The 20178-nt window shown below is 30.7% G+C and overlaps 1 protein-coding gene across 2 annotated transcripts; it reads left to right on the top strand.

The window, feature by feature from the left end:
• Window positions 1–1256: 1256 nt before the first annotated feature.
• On the top strand, window positions 1257–16574 carry LOC139517471 (uncharacterized). 2 transcript variants are annotated; one of them, XM_071308567.1, is made up of 6 exons: window positions 1257–1461; window positions 5943–6124; window positions 6781–7026; window positions 9166–9293; window positions 14846–14915; window positions 15651–16574. In XM_071308567.1, the coding sequence occupies exons 1-6, from the start codon at window positions 1347–1349 to the stop codon at window positions 15798–15800; spliced, it is 891 nt and encodes a 296-aa protein (XP_071164668.1). In that variant the 5' UTR covers window positions 1257–1346; the 3' UTR covers window positions 15801–16574. The 2 variants fall into 2 exon arrangements, with proteins under 2 accessions (XP_071164668.1, XP_071164669.1); XM_071308568.1 differs by lacking the exon at window positions 1257–1461 and adding an exon at window positions 2124–2310 and having other exon boundaries at window positions 15651–15933.
• Window positions 16575–20178: the final 3604 nt, after the last annotated feature.

Below are 20178 nucleotides of genomic sequence, written 5' to 3'. Positions count from 1 at the left end.
TAATACTTTATTTTCTTTGAAAGGACGGTAAATGAATATTCTAAAATTAGCAAGTTGCCATACAGTTGAAAACAAGTTGCCATACAGTAAATTTGTCAACACGAGCAAGTTGCCGTACCCTAGACTTTATTTTTTATGGTCTATATTCTTTAAAATACATCTTTTTGACAACAAATTTCAGTAAATATGATGCCACACTATAATAATCTAAAAACGTGTCTAGAAAAATAATGAAAAACAGTTCAATATCATGAGAATGGGGCGACAGAGGACGAACGACCTCGAAATTTTCCGGTACTAAGTGGCAAGTTTTGTACTTATCGGCCTAATAATCTAAAGAATTATATATCAGAAAATCAATTCTGAAGCGGCACCCTCATCAAATGAGTGGAAAAGTTTTAAATTGAATGAATTCTGAACTTATTTACTTTTTTTTCTATTTCTCTCCGCTTCGTTAGTACCCAATTTCTGGTGGCGATGATACACAGTGGTTTAACCCCGCCGCATTTTTGCGCCTGTCCCAAGTCAGGAGCCTCTGGCCTTTGTTAGTCTTGTATTATTTTAATTTTAGTTTCTTGTGTACAATTTGGAAATTAGTATGGCGTTCATTATCACTGAACTAGTATATATTTGTTTAGGGGCCAGTTGAAGGACATCTCCGGGTGCGGGAATTTCTCGCTACATTGAAGACCTGTTGGTGACCTTCTGCTGTTGTTTTTTTCTATGGTCGGGTTGTTGTCTCTTTGGCACATTCCCCATTTCCATTCTCAATTTTATTTGATGAAATGTATAATTATAAAAACGACACTATATCATCTTATTGATAAAACATAAACATTTATTGAAATATCTAAGAAAAACAAAAAAACCTATAACACCTAAAAATTAAAAAGCTGAAGAAAAGGGTGGTACAGAGCGCATGGATTGCGGCGAAAACACGAAGTTTACTTTATAAACTATTAGATCTATGATATATTTTAAAAGATTTTTTTTTATTTCGCTTAATTTTAGTATTACACTAGTTTACAAGGACTTTGTGCTCTTTTACATGTAACACCAGCGGAGCGTATTTACCCTATGAGTAGTCCAAATAATTATGACGTCTTGAAAGGCTATTATAATTTTTTTCTTTGACGCCTTACTTCGACTGTAAGGCGTCAAAGAAAAAAATTATAATAGCCTTTCAAGACGTCATAATTATTTGGACTACCCTATGAGTTAAGTTTCGTTTCGTTCCGTCTTTACTCCTATTTTTGTAATGACCCATCTCAACCCAGCAACGTTGTAAACATCCGGTATTTTCATATCGGAAATATTATCACTGCAAACATTGTTTGTCAGTCAAAATGTCTGCATTTTCGATCAAAAGGCAGATTACATATCGTCCCCATGAAGCTCTCGAGCGAATGCTGAACAAAACAACTCTTTCAACCCAAAGAGTTCAACATAATAATGTCATTGGTGAGTGCCCGTTTTGCATAGCGCAGTCACATGAACGTGCGAAAGAATGGGTCCATTTATCTTAATTACTTGTGAAAATATTAGCAGTACCCAGTATTTATATTTATAAAAGCTTCATTAATCATATCACCAATGAATATTTGTCAATTTAAAAGGTACATACTGACATAATTATTTTGATATAAATATTGACAAGTTATCAAAGTATGTAAATGAAAGAAATTGGTACCTTGATACAACTGTTCAGATCAAATAAGATTGATTAAACAAACTAATTTATTATCAATAACCAGGAAAAGGGCACGTAGATGTAAGTTTCTTTATAAAGTTGTTGTTATAGCTTTAAATAGATTTAAACCCAGTGAGAGTTTCCTTCAAAAGGTTGACAGTGCACTAATCTAGTTAGATTTAAAAGCTATTTAGCTAGCAGAGTTTATCGATATATTAGTGTTAAGATAAAAGGAGGCTTATGAGGAGATTTAAATACTTAAAGGAAATTTAATTATAAAGAACTGATTAAGTACAGTCTTTACATTGATATTTGTTCTCTCTAGATTTAAAGTACTTGTAAGAATTACTTGGTAACTTAAAAGGCTTTGCTTAAAAGATTTGTAGAAAACGTTTAAACGTGTATAAATTATTTTTCTACAGTTGAAATGTATATTATATATTTTCGGCAATGTTAAATCAGTTGATTACATGAACAGTGTTAAAAATACATGTAGCTGATTTTGATTTTGAAAATGAAACGTCAATTTCGTTGTAAAAGTGCACATGTTACTAGAGAGGAAATTAAACATGAAAGTTTGGTAAAATACCTTGCTAACAGACCAAAATCTGGGAAAAATGGTTTGTATTATTATTTGATTTATCCTGAAATTAAATTTGTACTTAAAGCATCACCAGTCTTTTCCTTTTTTTTGTGAACAAATAAAATATTGTACAGTAATGTATTAAATTTAAACGACATATATATGCATGTATAAAATAAGAAGTTTATACCTGTGTATAATCCAAGAAGTACACTAAATATAGGTGTTAATTGTCATACTTTGGATTTCTTATTTCAACAAATAACAACTGTTACAATTCATAAAAAACCGTGCATTACTATTGTAAGTGTTTGTTATTTTTTAATTAATTTGTCATGTTGCAAATATACATGTATAGCATATTTCTTTCTTATTTGTCTATACAGTTACCAATGATAAGGAGATGGAGACATGGATACAAATCTGTACAGATTAGATAAATACATATAATGATTTATTTGCAAGCAGTGAATTCGAACAATCAATAATTATCAAAAACAAAACAAGAAACAGATTCTTCTTAATATTTTATTTTCATTCAAATAGAAAGGTAATAAGGGTACTATAAACTTATTACAATTTGATGGAAATTTGAAGAAAAAACACAATTTCTACATCATACGGTTACATTTACGACATAAAAAAACCTCCTTATCTGATCATAATCTCCTGACCAAAATTTCCAAATCTCCTGATCTGAGTTTCACAGTCCATTACATGTATGAAAATTATAGTACACATTGTACATCTGACAAGTTACATTTTTGTTGGTGAATCAATTCTAATTCAGGCTGAAAGAGACAATGGGCCAAAGTTAACTTATATCTAAAAAAATAAATCATTTAACACAGTGTTTTTTGTTGTTGTCAAAACACTTATAATTTGGGTTTATACAACATTCTGTTAATTTATAAAATGGTGCAATTGTTTTTTGTTTTTTTTTAATTTTTACATATGTTGTGATATTATGATTAATCATTAAATATATCCCCATAAAATCAAAATGAGATGTAATTCCATTGATTTAAAAAAGTTAAAATGATATAGTATATATTTTGATTACCAGATCTAGATAATAGAGATTTTTTACTTACTGCCTCCGATGCTTTAATTACAATCATGCATGTACTTAATACTAATTTTGTTATACTCATCCTATAATTTTCTGAGGTTGCTGTAATAATTATTGCCCATTCATATGCTATATAGCATACAGAAACAAGATGTCAACTTTTAAAATTCTAAAACTCTTATATAAATTTACCTGAATGCAGTTCTACATGTACATACATTTGTGATCTTGAGGGAAACACAAGATTGTGCTACAATATTCATTTGTGTACATTATATATAGGTCAAATTTTAAGTTAACAAGACAAAACTAAAAAAAATCCTATCTATATATATATAATATATATCTCAACGGATGTAAACACTATTTTTGTAGTTGGAACATAACTTATTTACATTTCTATTTTCAGACTTCAGTTTTGTTTGTTTTTAATCTTTAATAAGTGAATTACAATATGCATGTCACTGTCTCTCTAAGATTTTCAGTAAACAAATCGTGCCCTCAAATTTACGAAAGGTTAACATATATATTTAATATTATATATATGATATATATAAGGAATAAAGATACTTATTTCATATTCAAATCAAACAAAGACAAAAGGATTAATATAAGTTGCAAAACTTGATTGGGGCAAAACTTGTTTTTCAATCCACTATATATATATATGAATAAATATGTTAAACAAACAAAGACATCAAACTAATAGATTTTAAAACAATCAAGTTTTTTATTAAATATTTTTTTTTGCAAATGTATTAAAAGATCAATACATTATTCAGAATTAGGAAACACATTTTTATTGTGCAATGTATATTATTATTAGTGTAATGCATGTTATTGCCTTGCCTGTGATGAAAGCCTCAGAATGCAAAATCTCAGGGTAACAACCCAATGGTAGCAGAAGCATAAATTATTAAGACTGTATGAAGCTTTCTATTGTGTTTTTTTTTATTGGTCAAAGCATATCTGTTAATTTTTTACTTATTTGTGAGTAATAGGATACATTTATATTTATATTTACGCCACATTTTTGTGCCTGTCCCAAGTCAGGAGCCTCTGGCCTTTGTTAGTCTTGTATTATTTTAACTTTTAGTTTCTTGTGTACAATTTGGAGTTTAGTATGGGGTTCATTATCACTGAACCAGTATATATTTGTTTAGGGGTCAGCTGAAGGTGTGAGAATTTCTCGTTGCATTGCAGACCTGTTGGTGACCTTCTGCTGTTGTCTGCTCTATGGTCGGGTTGTTGTCTCTTTGGCACATTCCCCATTTCCATTCTCAATTTTATAACCATATTTGAGATATTGGATCCTCCTCTTATCCCTCAGACATGGTTGAACTCAGCCTCATTTCATGGAGCAGTGATCAAGTTGAATTTTTTGTTGTCAAGTCAATTTCTCAGATACTGTAATTTTTTATTAGCAATAGTTTAACTATGTTTGGTGTATGGAATGATAGAAAGGTGTATATGTCTGACTAACTGGTTTCAGTTGATATTGTAAATTGAGCATTTAATGTACTCTGTTTTGCATTTGTTCTGAATTTTTAATTTGCTTGTCTTTAAAAAAATAAAGTTAAATTGCAGGTGATGAAATAATTATAGCCCTATTTTTTCCAAAAATATAGCACCATGTCTGCTACACATTCTATTGTATAATCATTCAAGGTAGCACATGGTAAACAAGAATGTGTCCACAGTACACGGATGCCCCACTCGCACTATCATTTTCTATGTTTAGTGGACCGTGAAATTGGAATACATTCTCTAATTTGGCATTAAAATTAGAATGATCTTATCAAAGGGAACATGTATACTAAGTTTCAAGTTGATTGGACTTCTACTTTATCAAAAACTACCTTGACCAAAAACTTTAACCTGAAATTTGCACTATCATTTTCTATGTTCAGTGAACCGTAAAATTGGGGTCAAAACTCTAATTTGGCATTTAAATTAGAAAGATCATATCATAGGGCACATGTATACTAAGTTTCAAGTTCATTGGACTTCAACTTCATCAAAAACTACCTTGACCAAAAACTTTAACCTGAAGCGGGACAGACGGACGAACAAACGGACGAACAGACGAACAGACAGACGCACGGACGGACGAACGGACGCACAGACCAGAAAACATAATGCCCCTCTACTATCGTAGGTGGGGCATAAAAATATAGCACCAGGATACAGTACCATGATGCCTTAAGCCCTGGGGAGAACACTGACAGTTATATTTTACTGTTGTCAAACTTAAAGATTAATTCTTATACATGTAAATAAAAACTATGTATATGAATATACAATGTACCTTTTAATTTTACCAATTTAATTTGATAATCCTACAATATCTGAATATATATTGAAATTTGCTTCATCCCTCATGTTTCTGTAATCATTGTAATCATTGTCATTATTGTCATCATTGTCATTATTGTAGTAATCATTGTCATAATTGTAATCATTGTCATCATTGTAATCATTGTCATCATTGTAATTTTTGAAGACTTAGGGAAACTTCATGTTTCTGTTATCATTGTAGACTTAATAGAGAATCAGACATGTTTCTTTGATCATTTTCACCATTTTCATCATTGTAGACTTGGGGAATCGTATGTTGTTGGTTAAAGATGATGATTCCAAAGAAAGACAGGAAAAACTGCTCAGCCATGTTTTAGATGAAGCAGAGGCAAGACATACTAGAGAACTTCGAGCTGCTCTAAAGAGACTTAGAGATCAGAAAGATGAAGAAAAGAAAAGAGCAGTGGAAAGAGAAAGAAATGTGAATACTCAATATTTATAAGAACTAAGCTAATATATATTGCAGATCTTAAAGATAACAATTAGAGTTTACAGAATTTATGCTACACTAACATTAAGTTGTCCTTTTTGTACATTTACTTGGGACTGTCTTTTAATTTAATAAAACCATAAAATTATAGAAGGACCTGCTCTGTAAAATGATAAAAGATAAATATAATTTTATGTGATCTGAATTTGAGACTGTAAGAAGCTAGAATTTGTTCACCTAGCTTGTTTACCAAGAAGATAAGATAACTAATAAAATTGAGAAAGGAAATGGTGAATATGTCAAAGCGACAACCACCCGACCATAGCAATAGATTTGGCTTCAGATGGTTTTTTTTTTTTGAAACATTGTGGTTTGTGTTTTTACAGGCAAAGATTTTAGAAAATTGTCCTATCAAAATCAAAGATGAGTGTCTGTATGGGGTTTACAGAATAGAGAAATATAGACAAAAAGGAAAAAATAAACGGCAAACAAAAAGAAAAAAATTGAGAAAAAAGAAAAATGGCTTGAAATCTAAAGAAAAAGAATTAATGATAAAAAGTAAGCATTTCACATAAAGATGAATAAACTACGTGTCTTTGATGGTTCAGTACTTTGGATTTAACTATAAAGTAATGGTATCTTTTCAGTATTATGAAAAGAAAGCAGAAAGAATTGAAACACAAAGAAATGAACTTGAAGCAGAGAGATTTCGGGAACTGACCAAGAAATTAGAAAAAGAAAAACAAGCAGCTCTTGCTGAACAGTGGGAGTATTGTGAAAGACTAAAGGAGGAGGCTATAGTAGAGGCTAAAATAGAATTGACAAAACAATTACGGAAGGAATTCACAGTAGAAAAGGAGCAGGCTATAGCTGAGGCATTGAAAAAACAAAAGGTGATAGCCTAGTAATCTAAGTTTAATTGATATACCATTCTCACATTTTCATGTGGATTATCTGATTTTTCAAGGGCTACATGTTTTTCAAAACTAACTTTTAATATAAAGATTGCTCAATGGGAATCAAGGTATAATAAAGGTAACTGTACCTGGCATAAGGTTATTTTAGTTTAGAATATATATTCCAGATGATTAATTTTTTTAAGCCAACCATTATTTTTTTTTGTACTTTCTGATAAAATTTATGGAGGGGGAGGGGGTGTCCCTTTGCTAATCTGAAGGATTTAGCTTAATATCTTGAATATTGTAAGAAAATTTCAAATAATACAAAAGGTAATCCAGTTTGACATTGACTCATGTCACTTATATACATTATTAAGATTGTCTGTCCTCTTTAAAAATACCCACAAATCATCACAATTATTGTTGTCGGATGATAACTTTCAAACAGTTTAAGGCGAAGCATTAAATATCAATTGATATGATTGTCATTTATGAATTACCTGAATAATTCTGGTTCACAGTTAATGAACCTTAGAAAAACTTGATATCATCAAATTTGGGTATGTTTTCCTAAATGATAGAAAATTGTCAAAGGCAGGTTCAATTTGATGGGGATTTTATCTTTGTATAAATTCATAAACATATACAACAAAACAATGCAAGGATTGCAAAACAAGTGACAAGTCATACATATTCCTGCCCTATTTTTATTATACGACCGCAATAAATTTTTGCGTTCATATAATGGTATGATGTCATTGTCGTCTGAAGACACATTTTGTGTCCGAACAATAACTTTAATTTAAGTGAATGGATCTCTATGAAATTTGAAAAAGGTTTAATACCTCAAAAGGAAGGTTGGGATTGATTTTGAGGATAATGGTCCAAACTGTTTTGGAATGAAGGACCCAAAAGGGGCCAATTACAAGTATTTTTTCTATTTTCAGGATATCAACTTGTGAATAGTATTTCAATTGCTCTGAAATTGTACCACATTTTTTTATACCACAGTTAAAGAGTTTGGATTGATTTTGGGGGTCATGGTCCCAAAGGTTTAGGAATTAGGGGCCAAAAAGGGGGCCCAAAATATGCATTTTTGTAGTTTTCAAACAATAACTCGTGTTTAAGTGTATGAATCTCTCTGAAATCATACTACATGTTTCCATACCATGATGGGATGGTTAGTATTGACTTTGGGGGTTTATGGCTCAAAATGTTTAGGAATGAGGGACCAAAAAGGGGACCCAAAATAAGCATTTTTGTATTTTTCAAACAATAGCTTGTGTTTTAGTGTATGAATCGCACTGAAATCATACCACAAGTTTTCATACCATGAAGGGATGGTTAGTATTGACTTTGGGGGGTTATTGCTCAAAATGTTTTGGAATTAGGGGCAAAAAAAGGGGGAAAATTAGGTTTTTGGTCGATGGACAATTAAGACAATTTAAAAGCAGTGTCAGGGAGCTAACTAAAAAACATTTAACATACAATGTTGGGTACAAATGTATGTTTGGATTTACCTCTTTTACACTTCTTGTAAATTATGTATTAAGAAATGTCAGGTTTTAGACTAATTGCAAAAAAAAGAGGGTTGGTAGTAGTTTCAAATTTGTTTTCCAAATTTGTGAAAAGTTTGAAGAAGAAATCTTTAATTGCATAATATTGCGCAATAGATTTGTAAGATCTTGACATTTGTTTTGTGTCAGAAACTCAAATTATGTCAAAAATTTGATCACAATCTAAAGGCAGAGCTGTATCAAGCTTGAATGTTGTGTTCATACTTGCCCCAACTGTTCATGGTTCAACCTCTGCGGTAGTATAAAGCTGAGCCCTGCGGAGCACCTGTTTTTTTCTAGTTTTTAACTGGATTAAAGCTTTGGCCATCTATGTGTTGTGCAAAGTTTTAACTCATTCAGTCATTGATATAATTCTGAATAGATTAAAGACTCAGAAAACATGTAAACTTATAAAAAAAACATGGTAAACATATATGTTGTTAGTGTTAACAATACTGTTAGATTTTTATTTAAAGTATAACTGAATAAAATAAAATGTTCTAGATTAAATAATTATATTTTTCACAGAAAATTATTGAAATGATCTGTTCACATCAGTAAATATTGTATTTTTCAGGAAAAACTTTTGACCAAAGAAAAAGAAAACATAGAGAAAACAATTAAAGAATGTGAAGAAAAGGCTAGAAAGGAAGCAGAGAGAGTTGCCAAATTACATCAAAAAGAAATAGACAGATTAAATGATAGGTAAGGCTTTAATGTAGACAAAGAAACAAAAACATCAGCAAGAAATAGAGATTTCAAAATAGGCAAGCCTGTAAGGGGCAGAGAAAGTTTTAAGACTAATTCAAAAAGAAAAGACAGATTAGATGAACAATACAGTTTGAAAGGAGAGAGAAAGAATTTGCAAGGTTACATTTATATTCAATGATAGATATGGTTAGAAAAGATTTTTTGATAAATAAATTAACTAAAAAATGCAGGTAGATCTGGATTTTATAAACAATACTGTGACTGGTTTCTTTCTCTTGAAATTGGAATTGAGCATGGTTTGTATACACTTTATAATTTGCTTAAAGGGAAATTCCGCGATTTTTTACTTATCATCTAATTATGTTCATCTTAACATAAAAAACACATTTGCAAAGTTTTAAATTTATATTCCTTCTAATAACGGAGAAAATCAAGTATCTGTAACTTTTTTGGTTGAATTCTCGAGTGGGTCGTGATGTATTAGCCCGATTTATTGAATTCTGGGAAAAAATAAAATCTGTTTAACTCTTATAGCTTATCGACAATATACGTAATTAAAAGCGCACAGCTGACGAATGGTCGTAGTTATTAACCACAATATAATAATGAACGAAAATGAATATGCATATACCGTTTTGTATTGATTGAATTAAACTCCTATAAAATTATCTCTAGTAAATGTTTTTGAATAAATTTAATTAATTATTGTTGAGATTTTATTCATAAAATATTTATTGAACATTTTTACTGATATTGAACTGAAAATATTTCAGTTCTATTTATCGTTGTTGTTTTGATAATCATTTCAATGCAACTAATGTGTGAGCAGAGTGTGTATATTATTTTGTAAAGGTCGACTGTATTTTTCTCGGCTTGAGGTCAATTCGTTTACCTTGTAGCTATTTAGCCGCAGGTGTGAGTTCAAGCGTACACCGGTATAAATGTTGTTATTTGGAAAGGATAAACAGAAAGGATTAGAAAGAGTATGATGTCACGATGTTAATACACTTAGATTTAATACACGATGAGAATAAAGATTCAATAATTAAATTGTGTAAATTAATTGAAAATAAAATTCAGATTCGTAAATCCGAAAATGTATAAAAATAAAAGGAAACAATTTTTGATTACTTTCTTAGCGGCAATTGGCGTAAAGATTCAAATATGAAGTAAAAATTAGTAGTTTTAATCTTTAATAAAAACTAAATGCAATATTACCCAATTTGATATACCATTGTACATCTGTTTGATATCATTGACTTTACCGGAATTTCTTAACTTGTATTCAAATGTGGCTGTGTTTAAATGCTAATAAAACTATTGCAATTTTAAAGTTTTTAATTGACAAAAAAATACAACATACATGTTTGTTTTTTTTAGTTTCTTTTTAACATTTTATTCTTACATAATTAAATTCATTTGACAATCATTTACACGAACTTTTTGTGAAAAAATACCAATTATCTAAGCTAAGGCATTATTTTTTTTAAGGATTTTTGAGGATTTTTTTTTAAATTCTATGATAATATTCGTGCAATGTTGAACATGATAGCCGTCATTAATCCAAATAAGTCATACAGTAGTTGTAATAAAAGTTATATCTTAGTCATGCATAACTGATATTGACGAATTTAGAATAGTTCGTCCATATCATTATTAGTATACATGTAAGTTTCCTGACGTATAAGAGCCATTGAGGATGAGCTCCAGAGAAAGCAGACTAGTAGCGTTTCGTTCGTTTGTTTGTTGGGAAAGGAGAGGAAATGCAACCGCTTGTACAGATAAACGACAGAATTACCATACAAGCATTTATAATCAACACAATCAGAAACAGTTCCCATCGTTAGACGGGGAATATGAAGGCTTTCAAGAATGAACAAGTGACATGTCTAACTCGAACAGTTGGAAAACGGACTATCGACATCGACCGCTTGTTCTTGATATTTGAAATTGTATGCATATATATGTAGGACTCGGAACCACGATGGTACTCTGAACCGCGATGGTCACGCTGAAGTGCGATGGTCTACGCTAAAGTGCGATGGTTAACACGCTGAAGTGCGATGGTAACATTGTGACGTTAACTTGTTGATATTTACGCTGAAGTGCGATGGTGGTTACGCGGTAGTGCGATGGCCAACTGAAGACTTTAAGTAAAAGCAAAATGCATATGGGCTTTTGTAATAAAATAACGCCATTAATATTTGGCTGATAGCCTCTTATTTGGAAGATGTTTTAACTTCTGTTTAGATCAAACCAAAGACTTTAATTTTTGTTTTTGTTTAATCTAATTTTTCAAGTCTCCAATTATTCTTTAAGCACGCAAGAGTATGGAATAAGGTGTTCAAAGGAGAAATTAAAAAAAAAAGATTCAGCGTGTAGGTCTTTATAATAGAACGAAGAAGTGTCCATCTCATATACTTAAATATTATGATAAAACTTAGTAATTGCTCACATTCTTCTTCAATTTATATTTACATGTTGTACCTTGAATGTCTGAACAGTATCCACGAAGTAAAAATAAAGACGTGTAAATTTATGCTTTACTAATAGCGAAACTTTTATTTCACGAAAATCAAAAATGAGGATGATAAATTGGGAAGTACACGTAGGATTTAATCAGGGTTAATTTCTGTCTGACATGTTTTAGACTAAAACCATAAAAAAAAACCTAGAGCGACGGTGTTCTTTCAAAACAAAATAAAAATATCTCGGGTATAAAACAACATTATATGAACTTTATATAGCAAAATCATTGAAACATTGCTAATAATATCATATTTTTTTTATTTTTAAATTGCCAACATAAAATCATGTGACGCTTACCGTAAGGTAAATTAAGATTAATATTTAGATTAGTATACTGTATTTATCGCACAAAAAGTCTGCGGCATAATTCAGAGTACTGGTTAGCCCATTTGGTGACAAAGTTCATTTTTCAGTCGCTTTGCTGCCTAAAATGGTTTAACATATTTTTTTATAACCTCAACATGTAATGCTTAAAACTGTTCGGGACTTGAATTGTTTCTTTCTTTCTTATTTCCTTACTTTTCTTTGTTAACATGAAACCTTCATCTACAAAACCCTATTCTCCTGCCTGCGAATCCATGTTGTATTTTGAAAACGTCATATTATTCAAACGTCACACACAAAACCATCGCACTTCAGCGAAAGGACCACCGTACTTCGGCGTAGACCATCGCACTTCAGCATGACCATCGCATTTCAGCGTCCCAATCGCACCTCCGAGTCCTACATATACGTATACGTTTATGATAGTGATGAGTTCTGGTGTCTGACAAAAACTAAATTCCTTCATGGTTATATCTTGCCATACGTTTATATTGGTTTGTAAGGTGATTACTCAAAATCGTTATTTGAAAATCCTGTTTGTGAGATGTATATTCATTTCAATACAGAAATTTCGTCTATATATTTCACAAGTGTATAACAAGGAGAAGCTCTGAAGGTTCATTACTCCCATTTTGTTTGGGTGTGAACCATCGATGTTGACAGCAATATCAAAGAATAAGATGATGTATAGAAAGAACTATGGGCGTCATGTGGCAAATATTACATGCATAACGGACAATGAGTTGTCAATCTGTATGAAAAGATTTCCAATACAACCATATTATTGAGAAGGAATGTTTACATGCTATACTCTCGTACTAGTATTATAGGGTTCTTGTGGCGTTCACCTTAGACACACATCTTTTTAACGATGTTTAAAAAAAAGACAGAACCAATTTAATGTCATATTTCTCTATTTTTTAAATATAACTAAAAGTCTTTCATCTGACAAGAATACCCCTATTTAGCGGACAAGTAATTTATTCTTTTTTCTGTTATTGAATACCAAGAAAGAAAAAAAAATCCCGAAATTAATTTGAAATTTTGATACTCAAAAGTTTCCCAGCAAAATATTCACATCCCTTCGGGATAATTAGTGTTCGTCCAGTGGCATATATAACAATTGTGATGACGAATTCCTTCCTTTGTTCGAGAACAATCTTATTTTACTATGTCCACAACTTCAATGAACCAAAGCAAAAGTTATACATCGACCTGTATTTAAATCAAATTGGTTCTCTTCTTCTTCTTCTGGTATATTATTATAATAGTCTATCGACATTCGATGATTACATACTGTTGGCATACGTGGACTAGTCTATTTACAACACTTTTACCCCTATTTATTCAAAATATATATTTTTTTCTTATGTTCAATGTATACATGTATATATTTTAAATTGCGCTATAGTTCCGTTACTTTCTATCCAGTCGTATAAACGAATCGTCGGCAAGTGCGTACATTTTTTTAAATCAATATTTCTGGTATGTTCCAATCTGTCCTTCACTTTTGACAATGAGTATATATTACATTTTCCCAAATTCACCCTTGGAAAAAATATTTAAATAGATTTTAATTTCATCAAATCTTATATTTTGGGTATTATTTATATTTTTATGAATAATATTCTTTACACCAGAAATGTTATTTATAAACAAGCGTATGAGTTTGGTAATGACAAGTAAGACAGAGTTGTATATTATACATCTGATAGTCTAAATGTTATCAGCCGTGTACACTGATCAATACCTGCAGAAGTGAAACGATGCGTGAACTTGCAAGCCCGACAGGAAATCGCTGGAATACCTGGACGTGTCACCTCTCACCCCTCACAATACCTTTGGAAGTAATACCTTTAGCCATGCTGGTGATCAGAAGAGGGAAGATCAAAATTTATTTGAAAACAGTTTATTACTTTAAAGAATTATGAACAAATTAGATTTTCAAAAACAATTTTCACGGAACACTTATATATATATGATTTCAACTTTGACTTTTTACCTAATTCCAATATTAACAGTTTAAAAACAACAGACCATGTTCATTTAAAAAAAATAAGAACATTTTTCGTATCAAGTTAATTTGTCAGATAAAACAATCGTACGATTGACAAAATATTGACATGCAATTACGACTACATCGGTTACTGTAGTTTTTGTCCTTTGTGGTTTATAGACATATCGGGACTTTTAATCAGGGAAGACGACAAAATGGCGGAATGCAGAGAATTGATACTCTAAATTTAAAATCGATGGTGATCTCTTATCTAACGGAATAAAACTTTAATATCTATAAATTTGAGCATTTCTATATAGAATGGACATAATATCAATTTTTGATTTTTTTGCGAAGTTTCCCTTTAATACATTGTATGTGGTCTTGTGACGTATGTAAAATTGAACTTTTCAGGTTAACATAACATAATTATTGAACATCAATACTGCACTTATACACACACAAAAAATAATGTCTTTGGTTTTCTTGTAAATCAAAAGAAAAGGGATCATAATTTTATATGTAAAAAGCTTACTTACTCTATCAATATTTCTTAAGCTGTAAAGAAGTTTGAGTTATCTCCCATTTTACATTACAGGATTATAGAAAAAGACAATATCACACTGATGCATTATATTTTTCTTGATTCAATGATCTATAGATTTATATAAAGCAAAATGTGAACAATACATTGTAGGTATAATGCTCTAGAGCGAAAATATCAAATAGAATATTCTCACAGACATCGAGTTGAAGAAGATTTCAGAGTAAGTGTCCACAGTTACTTATCATCAATGTATGCAATAAAACTACAATACATGTACTACATTTTTTTTGGATATATTCAAAAGCTAAATGAACTTAAAAGAAATATGTGTAAAATATTTTTAGTGTCAAATTAACAATTAAAATTCCAAATTAACCTGGAAGATAACAGTTTTCAACAGGTACATGCATAATGTGTGCATTTTAAAATTATGTAAGTATTGTTCACACAATTGGAACAATCGGTTTTATAAAGTTTTAGACTTTGAAGTGGTTAAGATTGAAGTTCCTTAAAAAAAAAACACCTAAGTTTGATAAAGGAAAGCAAATTATTGTTGTTAAAATTTAGACAAGTATTCATGAAGAAAAAAGGGAAAATAAGTTGGTGATATGCAATGAATATGACATCAGACATGTGGTTATATTATTGTCAACCATTGGTGAAATGACTGAGGTTATATGTATCAAATGAATGAGACAATTTGCAAAAAATAACTAGTACTTTTTTTTAGGTTTTACTGTGTGACTAAAGAGAGAATCAAATATTTCAGACTGTTCTAGTTGTCTCCCCTCACCCCAGTTATAGCTACCACAGTACATAGGATGACAATATATGACTTTGCCTGAGATTGAGACCAGCAGGTAATGGCTGGCAAAGTTAAAGTAATTTTTAATTTGATTTAAATCATGCATAATATGGAAAACACTGCCTTTAATAAGTTTCCTTTTCCTTTCAGTGCTTACAAGATGATTACAAAAGATTCTTGGATCACACAGATGGCAAGTTCCATTCAGATTATTTAATGAGATTACGATACACTGGATTAAGATTAGCTAACAAAAGAATAAGTGATGTCACTTATGAAGATGTTTACCAATTAAAATAATCATGACATTAATTGATATTTTTAAATTAAAGTTGATATTGCTAGCATTATGAGCCAGACGGTATTATTCCTCATACTGGTAAACATGAGATATTTTTCTATCTATATGAGCAGCATATTTAAGATTATTATAGGTTTTGGTGCAGATGTTATGACATCACTGTGTACTTCTATACCTGATTGGTACATGACTTTATAAGAGTAAATTAGACCAGTCAATGATTGAAACAGATCTGGCAGCCACAGAAATGCATCTTCTCTGAGAATAAATGATGGATTCAGTTAAAAATTAGACTAAAATTCACATGAGGGATGTTTAATTAACAAGGTTGGCTTCAATATATAATATATTTGTATATATCAATTTTAAAGCATTTTTTTTTGGTATTTTAAACTATGTTGAGAGTAGATATGTTTACTCTTAACTAATATTACCTGAAGTATTGGATGATAAATCATTCCATTTTGTATATTGTTTTTTCCCATAGGGTGACGGTATATTGTATTGTATTTTAATTGGTTGCTGGAATCTTTCATTTTTACCTTTTCCTGGTACTTAATTTTTAAAGTTATGTCAGAATATTTGTCCTGTTATCTTCTCAATGTCTTTAAACACAAGAACACAAATTTGTTCTGTATCTACAATGTTTGTCAAGTTGTAAACATATCTTGTCTTTAAAGCATAAAACATTTTGCATTTAATTTTTCATACACAATTTAGTCTTCTGAACTTGTCATTTTCTTTTATAAATTTTAAGACAAATGATGTTAGTTCAGTGGCGGATCCAGGGGGGGGGGGGGGGGGGGGGGGGGGGGTTCCGGGGGTTGGAACCCCCCCTTTTTTTTTGCTGATCAATGCATTTGAATGGTAGCATATAGTTGGAACCCCCCCTTTACTCTGGGTTGGGAACCCCCCTTTTTAAAATGGCTGGATTCGCGCCTGTAGTTGGCATCCTCACTACATGTATTTTCGTTGATTTTAAATATCAATGAACTACTGTCATATTACGGACCATTAATTAAGAGTTTTGTTGATTCAACATCACTATGTCGGAATAATGACATCATACAAAACTTAGCCCTTATCTTCAACAGTTGGCAGAGTTTTTTTTCTATATTTGCATTGTCAACAGATTAAGACTTAAATAATTACTAATGTTCAGAAATTCCTTTGAATTGTTCTCTCTACTGCAATTTCTGTTGCTCTATTGACATAACCCAATTTTGCTTGTTTTAGCCATATTATTTTTTTGTAAAGTATTTATTGTTGTTTGGATTTTTTTTCAATCAAATATAACATCAAGGAAGGAACTCATTTTACTGGAATCACACCACAAAGTCTGAATAATATCTGTCAGGATTTTATGGAATGTGGTGCATTATTGTTTGTTACTTGTTTTATTTTATTTCATACTATCTTAAATGATTTCAGAAGTTAGTTGTATAGGGTCTAGAAAAATATTTTAGATAAGTACAATATGAACTCAAGAATCTACAATTTGTACATAAACTAGCAAAACTACAATCAAAATTATTTGTTTAAGCATTATTATTAGAAAGTATCATGTTATTGTATCAATGAAAACTTTAGCTATTTCATTATAATTATTTTAAAGAGGTTCAATGTTAATGCCCTATTTATGGGCATTATGTTTTCTGGTCTGCCTTCGTTAATTCCTTTTTTCTCTTTCTATCCTGCTTCAGGTAAAAGTTTTTGGATGAGGTAGTTTTTTTATGAAGTTGAAATCCAATCAACTTGAAACTTAGTACACATGTTCCCTTTGATCTTTCTAATTTTAATGCCAAATTAGTGTTTTACCCCATTTTCACAGTCTAACTGAACATAGAAAAGGAAAGTGCCAATGGAGCATCCGTGTACTATGGACACGAACATGTTCTAGTTAAGTAGTAATGTAGAGACAGATTTTGCATTTTTATTCCTTTTAAAAATCTAGGTGTGCAAATTTTAAGATATATGATATTCACATTGAAACTAGTCATTTATATTTAATGATTGAAAAACTAATTCAGGGGAATTGATAACAGATATAATTTGTGGTTTTATGACTTGCATGGTCAGGGTTATTTTTTTAGTTTTTTTTCTGCAGAAAATGAATAACAATGTACTGTGCTGTGATATTAACCTGTCTATACTTTGGCTTGCTAAATGTTATTATTCAGTCTGAATGTTTATTAAGAAATGAATGTGTATTTTATTGGGGTGTTTATCAAAGCACATTTTGTATGAATGTGTGCACATTCAATGCTTGGAGAATTTTGCAGTAAAAAAATACTATTAGTTTAAAGATTCAAATCTTTTGAGAAACAATATTGTATTCTGAAAATTCAAACTGATTTTTTTTTAAATAACAAATATGTAGAAGCATCTTTTTGTGTTAATTTGAAAAAAACAACAGACTTCAATTGTTAAATGTCCTCCAAAATACATAGAAAAAATATTGTATTGTAATTTTAAAGAAACTTGGTTTTATCATGAATTAAATTTTGGTATCAGGAAATATATAGTAAAATCATACCATATTCTTTGCTTTGTGTGCATCAGAATTAATTATTTGTTTATGTGCCTCTTATATAAATGTTCCAGAGGAACCCTTCCAGACATGTCTGTTTGATACTTTCTTATGTTTATTGTGAGATTGTTTGTTTTGAAAGAGTTTTTGTGTGTCTTTTACTTTGTATTCTTGTTATTGCAAAATGAAGTACCAAAGCATATTTGAATGAATAATGGTAATGGTGTTATAATCTTTCTATATTATATTGTTAAATATGTTAAATGTAAACACTTTTATGGATTTTTATGAATTATTTTATCTGTAATATCACGAGATTCAAAAGTGATCAATTTCAGAATATGGATTTCTTCAATGTCTAAACATCTTAAATTTCTAGTGACTAACAAAAAAGCTCTATGAGTATACATAAACAGTTCAGTTTGATAGATAATGTGTTATCAATTACAGAAGTGACCAGTTGTAAGTGATATATTTATGTTATGATATTGTATTGGTGCTTTAAGTTGAATTATTTACAATAAACAGCTTAAATATTTACATTTATCTGTGATATTATGAAATAAAAATAAAAATGTACTGACTACTTCATTATTTTCTCTTCATGAAAGGGGCTACAGTGGCCGATTGGTCTAAGTAGTTACTATTGTAATCACTAGCTATTCAACACTGAGGTTGTGAGTTCAAACCCCGCTCGTGCTAGTGCACTCGACTCCAATCTTTATTGACTAGGATTGTCAGTTTACCTTTCGAAGGTCAGTGGTTTTCTCTGGGTACTTCAGCTTCCTCCACCAATAAAAACTGTCTGGCTGTATAAATATTTGATATGAGCGTCACGGATGAGTCTTATGTAGACGAAAAGCGCGTCTGGCGTACTAAATTATAATCCTGGTACTTTTGATAAATATTTCAAGAAAATTGAAAAAAAATAGCACTTTCCCCTTTTGATCCATTTTTAGCCATACCGGTCATGGTTGTTGGAAGCAGGGTCACCGGATACATTGTTTTCAAACGAAATTCCCCAATAATGATTGTGGCAGCTGAATCGGGGAACATTTGTCCGATTGTGTACAGATTTATCAAATCTCTTCAAATGAAACCTTGAAATCTTCGAAACCTTGACAAAGTTGGGACTTTCAGCTTCAGCTAGAGAAACTGATTTAAACTATGAAAACGAGACCAAAGTCAGTCAGTTGCACCGTGTCACATAGACAAGATCCCATTTCAGTCATTCTATCTAATATATTTAATTAACTTGGTTAAGTTTAAAGTTGAAATATAAATATTATAATTTCGTGTTATCTATAGTCTCTGAATAGTTGTTTGCTGTAAATGATTATAAGAAGATGTTTTTACAATATTCTGTTATTTTGAGGACGACCAAGAAGGTAATAAGGTTATCGTCCTAAAACAAAGATACTCTTTTTTTCATTTATTATCATTAAATAACATATACGCGCCTCCGGGTGCGGGAATTTCTCGCTACATTGAAGACCTGTTGGTGACCCTCTGCTGTTGTTTTTTATTTGGTCGGGTTGTTGTCTCTTTGACACATTCCCCATTTCCATTCTCAATTTTATAAGATATGAATTAAGCAACCTTTTCCCTTTTTTGTAGATGATATATTTTTAACAAATGCATGTAAAGCGTCAATATTTTGTGAAAATTGTTTGGTCGACCGTGTGGTGTACTTTTTAAGAGGAATAATGCGTTTTCATAAATATTTATAGCTTATAAAATCCAAAAGAGACATTTTGTTTGGTTTTGTAGTGATTTAGCAATGTTCAAGCTTGACTCTTTTTTAAAAGCAGAAAGAACAGATGCTAAGCATTTGAAGGATCAAAATA

The sequence above is a fragment of the Mytilus edulis genome, chromosome 3 (assembly GCF_963676685.1).
Source record: "Mytilus edulis chromosome 3, xbMytEdul2.2, whole genome shotgun sequence".
Classification (NCBI taxonomy): domain Eukaryota; kingdom Metazoa; phylum Mollusca; class Bivalvia; order Mytilida; family Mytilidae; genus Mytilus; species Mytilus edulis.
This window is presented reverse-complemented; position numbering and strand designations above follow the sequence as displayed.